Raw genomic sequence first — 12,201 nt, 5'->3', positions numbered from 1 at the left:
GATGGTTGGACTTGATGGCCTTGAAGGTCTTTTCTAATGTGGTTGATTCTGTGATTCTTAAAACGTACCAGGGCTGTTCTTGGAGCATATGTGTGTGATTCCCTCAGCTTCCTCACTCGCCTCATGGTGCTCGGGGCAGAGACCTGGAGCTGGGCTGGGGGGTCCCCTTGGCACTGCTGCAGATGGAGGAGAGCAGTTGGCTCCCGTCCCATGTTCCACCTCCCCTCTCCCATCCTGGTTGCTGCCAGCTGGCCGCGGTGCTGGCCGAGTCCTGTGCTGCCCTTGGTTGTCCTTGCATGGCACTTGCTGGCACCTGCCATGGCAGGATCCATTGGAGCACTCTGTTCCAGCTGGGATCAGCGTGTTTATTGTCCTGCCCAAGTGGTTGTTGGGAAAAGTGAGATCTGGGCTGGGCTGGCCAAGACATCCCGTGTGTGTGGAAGCAGAAACTGCCCCAAACCAAGAAGGAGAACAAAACCCAAGGCCAAATGAGGCGGCTCTCCCAGATTCCCAGCCGGGCTCCGCTAGCCCAGGTAGAGCAGAGGGACCAGCTGCCCTGCCTGGGCTGGGACCCCGGGAGCAGGCTCCTGAGTTCAGCTTCCTCAGCTCCAGCAGCAGATCCCAAGGCAGCGGCGCTGCTGACATGCTGCTCCCTGGAAGCTGCTGCTCAGCTCTAGCCACCCGGCGCCCGTCACCTCCTCCATTTGGGACCCAGCTCAGGGTGCAGGGCAGGGTGGGTGTGCAGTGGTGATGGATGGGCACGGTGCTGGTTGGGAAGCTGGAGCAGGGAAACGGGAACCTCTCCATCCCCTGCAGCCTGGCCAGGATGTTCGGGCAATGGTGCGCTGTGGGGGGCACCGGGAGGAGGAGGAGGGAGACAACCCACCTTCACCCTGCTGTGGGTGATGGCGTTGGTCAGCCCAGGTCCCTTCTGGGAAAAGGGATCCTGGTGCTGGCAGCCACCTCCCCAGCTGCTTCCTCCCCTTCCTCCTCTTCCTCCCCATCCTTCCTCTCACCCCTCCTCCCCCTCCCACCACCGCCCTCCTCCACTTCTTGCTTTGTTTCGCTGCCTCCGCACTCTCCCTCCCCCCTTTTCCTCCCCGTCCTCTTCCTCCTCCCCCCCGTCCTCCTCCTCCCGGTCTCCTCCCAGCGCAGGGTTTCTCCCTTTCTCGACACGGGGGCTGGAGGCGGCACGGGGGGATGCACAGGCCAGGCTCACCGGGGCCCGGCGGGAGCAGGCAGCTGCCTGCGCTTTGCCCGCGGTGCTGTGGCTGCAGCCCCTCGTCCCGCAGCCTGTCACCAGCCTGGCTGTGGGATGCGGTGGTGCCCTGCGGAGCGGGTGCTGCTCCCCTCAGCCCGGTGCTGCCTCACGCCGTGCGGGCGCTCTGGGACGGCGCCATAGTCGTGTTTATAGTTGATTCCTGCTTTACCTCCCCCGTAGGATTCCTCTTTGTTGTAGCTGCAGAAATAATTACATTTAGGAGAACAATCCCGGCCGCGGGAGGAAGCAGCAGCCTCCCCGCTTCCATCTGCTGGTGGCTCTCCCAGCACCTCCCTGCACCCCATCCATGCAGCTCTGCATCCCTCGGGACACTGCCCCGTCCTCACTGCGGTGGGTCAGGCCCATGGGCATGAGGGAGCAAAGCATGAGCACGTTCTCACAGTGTTGGTTAATCCTCACTGAACACAACTGAAGGGAGAGTTTTGGCAGCTCCTGGGTCCTTCCCCAACCGCGCTGCCAGACCTGCCTGGGCCTTCACACCCTCCTGCTCCTCGGCTCACTCTGTTCTGCTTTGTTCGATGGTCTCCACTCCCTGAGTCCCAGCCTGAACCACCAGGGAACCTGCAGCCACCAGCAGTATGTGGGACTGGATGGTGTAACAGCATCCCCGAGGTGCCTGTGTCGGTGCCTGCCCCACTCCCCTCTGCCCAGCAGCTCTGCCGCGTTTGTGATCCCAGATTCCTGGGTGGTTTATAGTGGGAATTCCTTGGATTGCTGGCTGACTGCAGCCGGTGCTGGTGGGAGGGAGGGAGACATCAGCGGCTCTTCTGTGTCTGCAGGGGGGCCCTGGAGAGCTGAGGCTTTTACAGGGGTTTGAACTGACCTCTCAGCCCTCTCCTGACCAGTTTGGGGTTTGGTTCCTCGAGCTCCCCGTGCCTTTCGCTGCTGCTCCTCGCTCTTGCAAGGACCATGGAGTGAAGCGGCACATTCGGCTTTTTGCTGTCCCCACACTGCATGGGGACTTGGGCCCAGGGGTGGCTGCTGGGGAGCTCTGGGGCACGTTAGGAGCCAGATCTCAGCCTCGGGGTTCAATAGCCTGGCTAGCAGTGGACACGGAGCTGAGCTGCCCCTCCACAGCCTGGCTCCCCGCTCCCCCTGCAGCTGGGGCCCCTGGGGCGGTGCTGGGGTACATGGTGCCAGGTACCCACATTGGCAACACCCACATCGGTCTGGGGTTTGCTGGGGTCAGTGGTGAGGAAAGGGGTGAGGGGTGGAATGGAGCAGCGTCCCCCACTAACCCCCGTGTCTGTCCCTCCCAGCCATGACAGCGTAGGCAGGCGGCGAGACATGGATCGCTTCACGGAGTGCGGGACGCAGACGGACGCGGTGGTGGTGCTGTCCCTGGCGCAGGCCGCGGTCCTGGGCTTGGTGTCGGAGAATGAGCTGCTCGGCGCCACTGTCAGCCCCGCCGGCTTCTTCCCGGCACTGGGCGAGGAGCTGCCGGACGCGGCGGAGCCGGAGGGCGAGGGCCCGGCAGCCGGGGACGGGCAGGAGGAGGATGCCCTGGAGGCAGAGTCCCCCCTGGAGAAGCACACGCGGCGGAGGAAGCGGCCCCCCGTGAGGCTGGTGCCCAAGGTCAAGAGCGAGAAGGCGGAGGCAGAGGACGAGACACCGTGTGAGGTGCCGGTGCCCGTGGAGGAGGAGGGCGAGCGGCAGCGCGGGCGCCGGGCCCCGCAGCAGGACCCTGGCCCAGAGTGCGCGGTGCAGAGCAGCGCCGTGAAGATGATCGACCTGGGAGCCTTCGGCAGGAAGCCGCGGCGCCTGCGGCACCTGCGCCAGCACACACACCTCGAGCTGGAGGGCTCCAAGCGCCGCCTCGGCGGTGCCGGCGCGGCCGACGGCAGCCCCGCGGGGGCCCTGCAGACCGAATGCGCGCTCGAGGCGGGCGCTGCGTCCCCCGGCGAGGCCGAGGCACCCGCGTCCCCTGAGCCCGTGAAGAACGAGCCGGGCTGCGGGTGGCAGGAGCCGGGCGAGCTGGAGCCGGCCGGAGCCACCAGTGAGCGCAACAAGAAGGCGCAGCTGGACCGGCTGGACATCAACGTGCAGATCGACGACTCCTACCTGGTGGAGGCGGGTGACCGGCAGAAGCGCTGGCAGTGCCGCATGTGCGAGAAGTCCTACACCTCCAAGTACAACCTGGTGACGCACATCCTGGGCCACAACGGCATCAAGCCGCACTCCTGCCCGCACTGCAGCAAGCTGTTCAAGCAGCCCAGCCACCTGCAGACCCACCTCCTGACCCACCAGGGCACGCGGCCCCACAAGTGCGGGGTGTGCAGCAAGGCCTTCACCCAGACCAGCCACCTCAAGCGGCACATGCTGCTGCACACCGACATCAAGCCCTACAGCTGCCGCTTCTGCGGCCGCGGCTTCGCCTACCCCAGCGAGCTGAAGGCGCATGAGGTGAAGCACGAGAGCGGGCGCTGCCACGTCTGCGTGGAGTGCGGGCTGGACTTCTCCACGCTCACCCAGCTGAAGCGGCACCTCTCCACGCACCAGGGCCCCACACTCTACCAGTGCCTGGAGTGCAGCAAGTCCTTCCACTACCGCAGCCAGCTGCAGAACCACATGCTGAAGCACCAGAACGTCCGGCCCTTCGTCTGCACCGAGTGCGGGATGGAGTTCAGCCAGATCCACCACCTCAAGCAGCACTCCCTCACGCACAAGGTAGGGGACGGGGCACCCGGGGGTGCTGCCCATGATGTGCCTGGAGGGGATGTGCCAGCTCTGGATGTGGGTGCTGGGGGAGAGGGGTGTCCATGCACCCAGAGGCCTGGGAGATGGGTGCTGCGGGTGGCAGAGGCACCCCTGGTTCATTTGCTCGGGGCCATTGATTAGCAGCGAATGGGCATCGCTATGGGTAAGGATGGGCTCTGGCGCCCACGGTCGCCGGCTCCTTCTCTGCTCTTGCTCAGCAGCGCTGACTCAATACTGGCCACAAACACGTTTCCAGGATGGGTGAGACGGTGTCTGGGGGTGAGGCAGGAGGCAGGGAATCGCCCATGGGACAGCACAGGAATGGCCCCAAGCTCGGTGGTGCCTAGAGCACCTGCAGAAGGGGCAGGGAGAGGGGAGCAGGAGATGCTCTGAGGACGCTGCAGACGAGGCGATGAGGGTAAATCTCCCCCCAGCTCCTGGGGTCCAGCCCACTGGCAGTCACAGAATCACAGAATGACAGACTGGTTTGGGTTGAAAGCTCATCCAGTTCCAACCCCTGCCACAGGCAGAGACACCAGCCCCCAAAGCTCAGCTTAGCGTGAGGAGCCCGTCCCTTGCCCCTTGGGGAGCGCAGTCCCTGCTCCGCACCGTGCCCAGCTCCGGTGGGGTCTGTGCATGGCCCCATGGCTGCTGCTGCCTGCCCGGGGCCAGGCTCTGCCCATGGCTCTCGAACCCTTTGCAGGGTGTGAAGGAGTTCAAGTGTGAGGTGTGCGGGCGGGAGTTCACCCTCCAGGCCAACATGAAGCGGCACATGCTGATCCACACCAGCGTCCGCCCCTACCAGTGCCACATCTGCTTCAAGACCTTCGTGCAGAAGCAGACGCTCAAGACCCACATGATTGTGCACTCACCAGTGAAGCCATTCAAATGCAAGGTACCGGGGGGCTGGGGGGCTTAGCAGAGCCGGGGAGGGGGGGTTAGTGCAGGCCCTGGTGCTCTGTGCTCCGGAGGAACCCGGCCATGCTGGGCTGAGTCCTCGGTCGCAGGAAAACAGTTTTGTGATGCCTCCCTCCGTTCGTTCGGGCAAACCGCTCATCAGTCTGCTCCGAGCTGCACAGTGGGCACTGGTGATGGAGAAGGACAACTAGTGCCTCTCTCTGATGAGCACTAGAGGTGCTGGAGTTCCCAGCAGCACCAGCACAGCGCCCCTGAGGCCCCCACCACAGTGGGGAGGAGGGAGCAGCCCCGTTACTCTTGGTGGGAGCAATGGGATGCCGCAGGGTCAGGTCGTGGCGGGTCCCGGTGCCATGGGGAGCCCTCGGTGATGGGAGCGCTGCCCACAGGTCTGCGGGAAGTCCTTCAATCGCATGTACAACCTGCTGGGGCACATGCACCTGCATGCAGGGAGCAAGCCCTTCAAGTGCCCGTACTGCTCCAGCAAGTTCAACCTGAAGGGCAACCTCAGCCGGCACATGAAGGTCAAGCACGGCGTGATGGACATCAGCCTGGACAGCCAAGGTAGGTGCAGGCTGTGGCCAGTGCTGTGGTTCTATCTGCTGCGGCTGCTCCCGGCTCTCGGCTGCTTGCTGGGGAGTTGGGTTGTGCTGCCGCAGCTCTGGCAAGCAGATTTTGGCAGCCTCATGTCCATCACCCAAAGGCTGCCCTTGTCCTGCCAGCACCCCTCCATTGCAAGGTAGCAAATGAGAGCGGGAGTGAGATTAATAATAATGAACTTCATTAAACACTCAGTTAATAAATAGCTCCTCAAGGAGCCATTGAGGCTTCAGCATCTCCCGACAGGACGGTGCCCTCTGGTGACACCGTGGTGGTGGTTTTGGTTAAGGGTTTTGCGGGGTGGGAGGGTAAATCCCACTGCTCTTGCCCCAGCTGCCCCCTCGATACCTGTCCAAGGGCACTGAGCGGGGATGGGAGATGCTGTGGCCGCAGGAGCACCAGCACAGGTCCTGTGCCAGCAGCTGTGCAGTGGGGCCACCCCTGCTTCCTAGGGACAGAGCTGGAGAACAGCTCCAGCTGTTCCATCCCCTGCGTTTCCCAGCAGCTTGATGCCCACCTCAAGTGTGCCCTAGGGGGACCCGGCAGGATCCCCCATTCCTGCCCTTTTCCTTCCTCCTCATCTCGGACAACACGGATGGTGCAGGGGTGCGAGGGCAGAGGCTGTGCTGGGAGGATGCCTCCATGTCCCCGCGGTGGGATGGGTGCTGCAGACCCCTGCATGTGGCACAGTGAGCACACCCATGCTGCCTCTGCTCTGACAGCGCTCTGCCATCACCCCATCCCTGCTGGGTGCATGGCTGGGGCTCCTCTGCGCCCAGAGCCCCCCACCAGCGTCCTGGTTGAGCAGATCTGTGGCTCCTGGGGAGCTTTGGGGTCTAACCCGCATCCATCATCGGGTGTTCCTGTGCTGAATCCTAGATCCCATGATGGACCTGGCCGGGGCTGACCACGCCGAGCTGGACGGGCAGCAGGAGATGGACGACTTCGAGGAGGAGAACTCTTACGGCTACGGGGGGGTGGGCAACCCTCCGGACGAGCACGCCCTGACCGAGCAGGCCATGAAGGAGATGGCGTACTACAACATGTTGTAGGGCAGGAGGAGGCTGCCGGGGGCTGCGTGGACTTTGTGTGGTAAGAGGAGCTGCGGCACCCGGCCAGACCTGCATCACCGCCCCTGGAGACAGGGGCTCCGGCTGGGATTGGTGAGGGATTAAACAGGGATGTCTAAAGCCTTTGCCGGTGGCAGCTGGAGGTGGCACAGGCAGTGGCCGCTGCCATGGTCGCAACAAGCTGATGCGGCGGGGGCTCAGCCCCGGGCTGCTGCTGCTGCCCAGCCGCGGTGGAGCTCTTGCCATCGCTGGGGTCCTGCCCTCCCTCCCCAGCACCTGGAGCAGGAATGCCAAGAGCCCCCGGCGCTGCCCTCCCTTTGCCCTGCTCCTGCCCCACACCGGCCCCACCGCACGGTGCCGAGCCGGGACCAGCCCCATCCTCGCCCTGGCCTCGCTCCAGCGCCCGGCACAAGCTGATCGCAGGCAGGGCAAGGCGCATCCCGGACGATGCCGTGTTACTGATTCTACCTCCTGGCGCTGCCCCACTGCTGTGTGGGGCTGCAGCCCCAGCCCTGAGCTCCCCATGGGGCAGGAGCCCCCTGCCCGCTGCAGGAGGGGTTGCGGGTCTCGCTCCAGGCCATCGGGCACGTTGCTCACAGTGTATTTCCCTAGGAGCAGGCTGGCGGAGGCGCAGCGCCGCGGTGCTGCTGTACCAGCCGAGGCGACGCTGCTCCCCCGGAGCAATGAGGCTATTTTGAAAGTAATTTATTTTTTTCAGACGTGCCGCGTGGTTGGATTTATCTTTTCACCAAGTTCAGTTTCCTTCAACCAATGTGCTTTGTAAACCCGTGTACCGTGTGTGGTCTGTGCGGGGGGGGGGGGCGAGGGCCGGGGACCAGAGCCAGGGCCCACTGCCCATGGGGCAGCCGAGCAGCGCCAGGGCCCTGCTGATGAGCCGCAGCCACTCTCAGTGCCCGCTCCGAGCGCCCTGTGCCGTGGCTAGGGAATGGCAGTGCTTGGGGAGCCCTTGGGATGGGGATGCATCCTCTGCCCTGGGTGTTGTGGGGGGAAGGAGGAGCTGGGGCTGGGAGCACCATCCTGCCACGGCGTCCTGGTGGGATGCAGTGGGCCCAGGACCTGGGTCCAGCCGGGGAAGGGTCTGGAACGCCCAAGCTGATCCCCTGCACACGCTGCCAGCAGCCGTGCAGGTCCAGGTCCCACCACTCCCCATACAGAGCAGCCTCCACCCGACCCCAAACACCCCAGCCTGGCTCTAGGGGGTGCCACCACCCAGCCCCAGTGCTCCCGGCAGGGCACGGGGCCCCCAGCCTTGCCATCACCTTGGGAAGGATGGAGGTGGCCGCAGCAGTGACCAGCTTGGACCCGCTCGCACAGTGTGGCTGTGCCACCCCCAACACTGCCTCAACCCCATCACGAAAACACTGCCATGTGTGTACCCCTGCAAGGGAGTGCTGGGTGACTGCAGCACCACAGCACCAGGCTGGGGGGTCTCTTGGTGATGGCAGAGCTGGCACTGGTGGCTGCATGTCCCCCTCCACGTTCAGCCCCCCCATGTTGCAGCAGCCACCACCACGCCATGGGGTGAGATGTTTAATGGCTGCTGGCACTGGGGGGGGTACATGAGTCAGTGCGGGCCCCCCTGGTCCTACACGTCCCTGCTAGAAAAGCTTTATAAACATGCGTAAGAAAACTGCTTATAAAAACGGTTGAACTGTCCCTGAGCCGCGGGGCTGGGCTGGAGGCACCGGCTCCGTCCGAGCTGGGTGCCCCTGTCCCCTACTTCTTGCCCAGGGCCCTGTCCAGGTTGTTCTTGATGGTGTCCAGGAAGTCGGTGGTGTTCACAAAGTGCTCGTTCAGCTTCACACTGCGGGGTACGGACAGGGCATGGAGGGACCCATGGCTGGGGGGTCCCTGCCTGTCCCCACCGCCGGCAGCACAGCCCAGGGCATGGGATGTGACCCCTGCCTGGCCATGAGCTGCAACAGACACCCCGAGTCCCTAGGGGTGGGCACCCGTGTCCACCCTGCACAGCCCCACACGTACTTGGCCAGGCCGTGGATGCAGCCGGCGAGGTCCTTCGTCATTGTCCCGCTCTCCACTGTCTCCACACAGACCCTCTCCAGCGTCTGGGCGAACCTGGCGATGGCGGCATCACGTGCGGCTCCAGCACAGCCGGCACCCGTGTGCCACGGACCCACCGCCCCGGGGTGCCCCAGCCCGCCGCGCTCACTTGATCAGCTCAGGGTTACTGTCCAGCTTGCCCCGGTGCTCCAGGCCACGCGTCCAGGCAAAGATGCTGGCAATGGGGTTCGTGCTGGTGGGTCGTCCCTGCGCAGAGAGAGCACTCAGCACCCGGCGTGGGCAGCGTGGCACAGGCAGCACCCATGGGCACAGCACACCCACCTTCTGGTGCTCCCGGTAGTGGCGGGTGACGGTGCCGTGGGCCGCCTCGGCCTCGATGGTCTTCCCGTCCGGACACACCAGCACTGAGGTCATCAGCCCCAGGGAGCCAAAGCCTGCAGCAGGACAGGGGTCAGGGCAGCCCTGGGAGGGTGACTGCGTGCAGCCCACCCCAACCTGCCCCACACCGCCCTACCTTGGGCCAGGATGTCTGACTGGACGTCCCCATCATAGTTCTTGCATGCCCAGACAAAGCCGCCGGAGGACTTGAGAACCTGGGCCACCATGTCATCGATGAGCCGGTGCTCATACCAGATCTTCAGCTTGTCAAACTCAGTCTTGTAGTGCCTGAGGGCCGGGGGGGGGTCAGCCAGGCCTGGCCATACTCACTCCGGGCCAGGTTACCCCCCCCAGCAGCCTGAGCTCCTCCAAGCCCATACTTATCGAAGATCTCCTGGAAGATGTCTTTGAAGCGCCCGTCGTAGGCCTTGAGGATGGTGTTCTTGGTGCTCAGGTAGAGAGGCCACTTCTTCTGGATGGCGTACTGGAAGCAGCTGTGAGCGAAGCCCGAGATGGACTGCAAGGGAAGCGCACGGATGCCCGTGAGACCCCGAGCCTGGCCAGGTCCCCCATGGACCCCACGGGGACCCTCCACTGCCCCGTTACCTCGTCCGTGTTGTACATGCCCATGCCCACGCCGCCGGTGGGGAAGTTGAACACCTCCCACTCCTTCGCCCCGCTGCCGTCTTTCGGCGTGAAGATGATCTTGAACGTCCCGGGCTTGTCCACCAGGAAGTCGGTGGCTTTGTACTGCACAGAGCAGGGCAGAGCGTGGGGCAGGGTCCGCGAGGAGCTGCCGCACCGCCCCGTGCCGCGGGACTCACCTGGTCGCCATGGGCATGCCGGCCAATGGTGATGGGCTTGGTCCAGCCGGGCACCAGGCGCGGGATGTTCTTGCAGACGATGGGCTCCCGGAACACTGTCCCTCCCAGGATGTTCCGGATGGTGCCGTTGGGGCTCTTCCACATCTTCTTCAGCTTGAACTCTGGGGTGCACTGAGGTGAGGCCCCCCGAGGGACACCCCACCAGCCACAGCCCCAGCAGCCCCCTCCCAGCTCCTCCGTGCCATGGGCTGCTGCCAGACCCCGCTGCCGGCCAAGGAGAGGCACAGCCAGCGCGGCTCAGCAGAGGCATAGAGCCGGTCTGTTCCCAGCCCCATGCTTGTGGGGTTCCCACAGCACCCCGGGGTGGAGCACAGCACTAGGCACAGTGCCCCCAGCCCACCACATACCTGTGCCACCATGGGGACCCTGGCCCCTCACCCCTGCCCACCTTCCACCCTGGCCTCATCCGGCGTGATGGTGGCACACTTGACGGCCACGCTGTACTTCTTAGTGGCCAGCGCCGAGTCGATGGTGACCTGATCATCCGTCTTGTCCCGGTGCGGCAGCCCCAGGTCAAAATACTTCAGCTGGACGTCCACGTTGGGCAGGATGAGCTGGGGGGGCAGAGAGCGTCAGAGCCTGCGCATTGTGCCGGGTGCGTGGGGAGCAGCATCATGGCACAGCACAGCACAGCACTGGCACAGCACAGCACTGCACTGTACAGCACTATGGCACAGCACAGCACAGCACTGCACTGCACTGCACTGCACAGCACCATGGCACAGCACAGCACAGCACAGCACTGCACTGCACTGCACAGCACAGCTGAGCCAGCCCAGCCCCGGCTGCTTGCCCAGGACCTCCCAGGTCCCTGCGGACACGGCGCTGACTCCAGCACCTGCTCCCTGCAGACAAAGGACGGACACGGGACGCGGGGAGGGGAGCACGGGCGGGGCGGGCAGCGCCGGGCCCTGTGCCCTGTGCAGCAGCAGCTGTCCCGGCACAGCCCCCGCCAGCCCCTGCCAGGACCCGCTACCTTGTCCTTGATGAAGGCCCAGATGATCCGCGTCATCTCATCCCCGTCCATCTCCACCACCGGGTTGGCCACCTTGATCCGCTTGTCGGCATCTGGGAGTGAGCGGTGGCATGTTAGGGGCACACACTCAGACCCACAGCTCAGCCCCACAGCTCTGCACCCCAGCCCCACAGCTCAGCCCCACAGCTCAGCCCCACAGCTTTGCACCCCAGCCCCACAGCTCAGCCCCACAGCTCTGCACCCTAGCCCCATAGCTCTGCTCTCGGTGTGACATCCCAGAGGCGCCATGAGGCCCCATCCAGTGGGGTTGGGTGTCAGACTGGGTGCACATCAGGGTGCACACCCCACTCGGGCATAGGTCGGGCACAACCCCCCCCCGGGTCTGGGCTGCTCCTGCACCAGCCCCGCTGCAGCCACGCTCGGGTGCAGGTCAGCAGCGCACAGACACAGGCGCGGCGCTGGGAGCGGCACACACACCTCAGGGCGAGACATGGTGCGAGCTGGGAGCTAAGCCCCACGTGAGACCAGCACCAGCACTGCTGCAGGACCAGGACCGGGCCAGACCCCGGGACACGCTGGGGTGACAAACTCTGCACAGCGCAGGGGCTGGGAGGCAAACCCCCTCGGAGCAAGACCCGGGTGGAAGCTGGGGTGTAAAACCAGCAGCAAACCCCTCCGGGTGCCACGTTGAGCTACAAAACCCCATATGGGACCAGCAGCAGAAGCTGGGATGGGACCTCGACGCTGCAAAGCTCAACGTGGGATGGGGATCGGGAGCAAACCCTTCCAGGGGCCACATTGGGCTGCAGGTCGGGTGGAGAAACTTCCACATGGGACCGGGACAGGGGACAAACCCCTCTGGGGACCAAACCGGGCGGCACAAACCCCTGCAGGGTCAAACTGGGTACGAGTTGGGGTGCAAACCCCCTCGTGGAACCGGGACCGGGAGCAAAACCCCCCCCCGGGACCTGCTGTAAGCAGGGTACGGACCCAAAACCCGCACGGGACCGGCAGAACCCCCCCGGGACCGGCTGTAAGCGGGATACGGACCCAATCGCACCCCCCACAACCCCCAAATCCAACCGACCCACCGTGCAAACACTTCCGTGGGTCGCGAATGCTGCAACCACCACCCGGAACGGGTGCGTCCCTAAGGACACTCGGGGTTCCCCCCACCCCCAAGCTCACCCCCCCCGCATACACTCACAGTGCCGGCGCTGCCCCACGGAAGCGGCGGGGAGGGGGCAGCGGACCAAGCGGCTCAGCACCGGAGCAGCGCGAAGGTAACGGGCGGCCATGGCGGGGCGCGACGGGGCGGACACGGCGGCGGCGGCGGCAGAGGAGCGGGGACGCGAT

General features: G+C 64.9%; 2 protein-coding genes across 3 annotated transcripts in view; one reads left to right on the top strand and one right to left on the bottom strand.

Moving 5' to 3' along the window:
* The window catches only part of ZNF710 (zinc finger protein 710), a 22,753-nt gene extending 14,531 nt beyond the window's left edge, over positions 1–8,222 (top strand). For both annotated transcript variants that reach the window (XM_030497871.1, XM_030497870.1), the window contains exons 2-5: positions 2,542–3,949; positions 4,683–4,874; positions 5,284–5,458; positions 6,374–8,222. In XM_030497871.1, the coding sequence (XP_030353731.1) occupies positions 2,570–3,949; positions 4,683–4,874; positions 5,284–5,458; positions 6,374–6,546 (1,920 nt within the window). In that variant the 5' untranslated portion in view covers positions 2,542–2,569 and the 3' untranslated portion in view covers positions 6,547–8,222. The remainder of the gene's footprint in view (positions 1–2,541; positions 3,950–4,682; positions 4,875–5,283; positions 5,459–6,373) is intronic.
* IDH2 (isocitrate dehydrogenase (NADP(+)) 2) lies at positions 7,255–12,201 on the bottom strand. Its single transcript, XM_030497872.1, has 11 exons — positions 12,053–12,201; positions 10,846–10,937; positions 10,258–10,423; positions 9,810–9,970; positions 9,592–9,735; positions 9,366–9,502; positions 9,122–9,273; positions 8,929–9,041; positions 8,756–8,853; positions 8,569–8,661; positions 7,255–8,389 (listed from the first exon to the last, which is right to left on the bottom strand). The coding sequence occupies exons 1-11, from the start codon at positions 12,141–12,143 to the stop codon at positions 8,302–8,304; spliced, it is 1,335 nt and encodes a 444-aa protein (XP_030353732.1). The 5' UTR covers positions 12,144–12,201; the 3' UTR covers positions 7,255–8,301.

This window comes from Strigops habroptila, chromosome 9 (genome assembly GCF_004027225.2).
Source record: "Strigops habroptila isolate Jane chromosome 9, bStrHab1.2.pri, whole genome shotgun sequence".
In the NCBI taxonomy this organism is placed as follows: domain Eukaryota; kingdom Metazoa; phylum Chordata; class Aves; order Psittaciformes; family Psittacidae; genus Strigops; species Strigops habroptila.
This window is presented reverse-complemented; position numbering and strand designations above follow the sequence as displayed.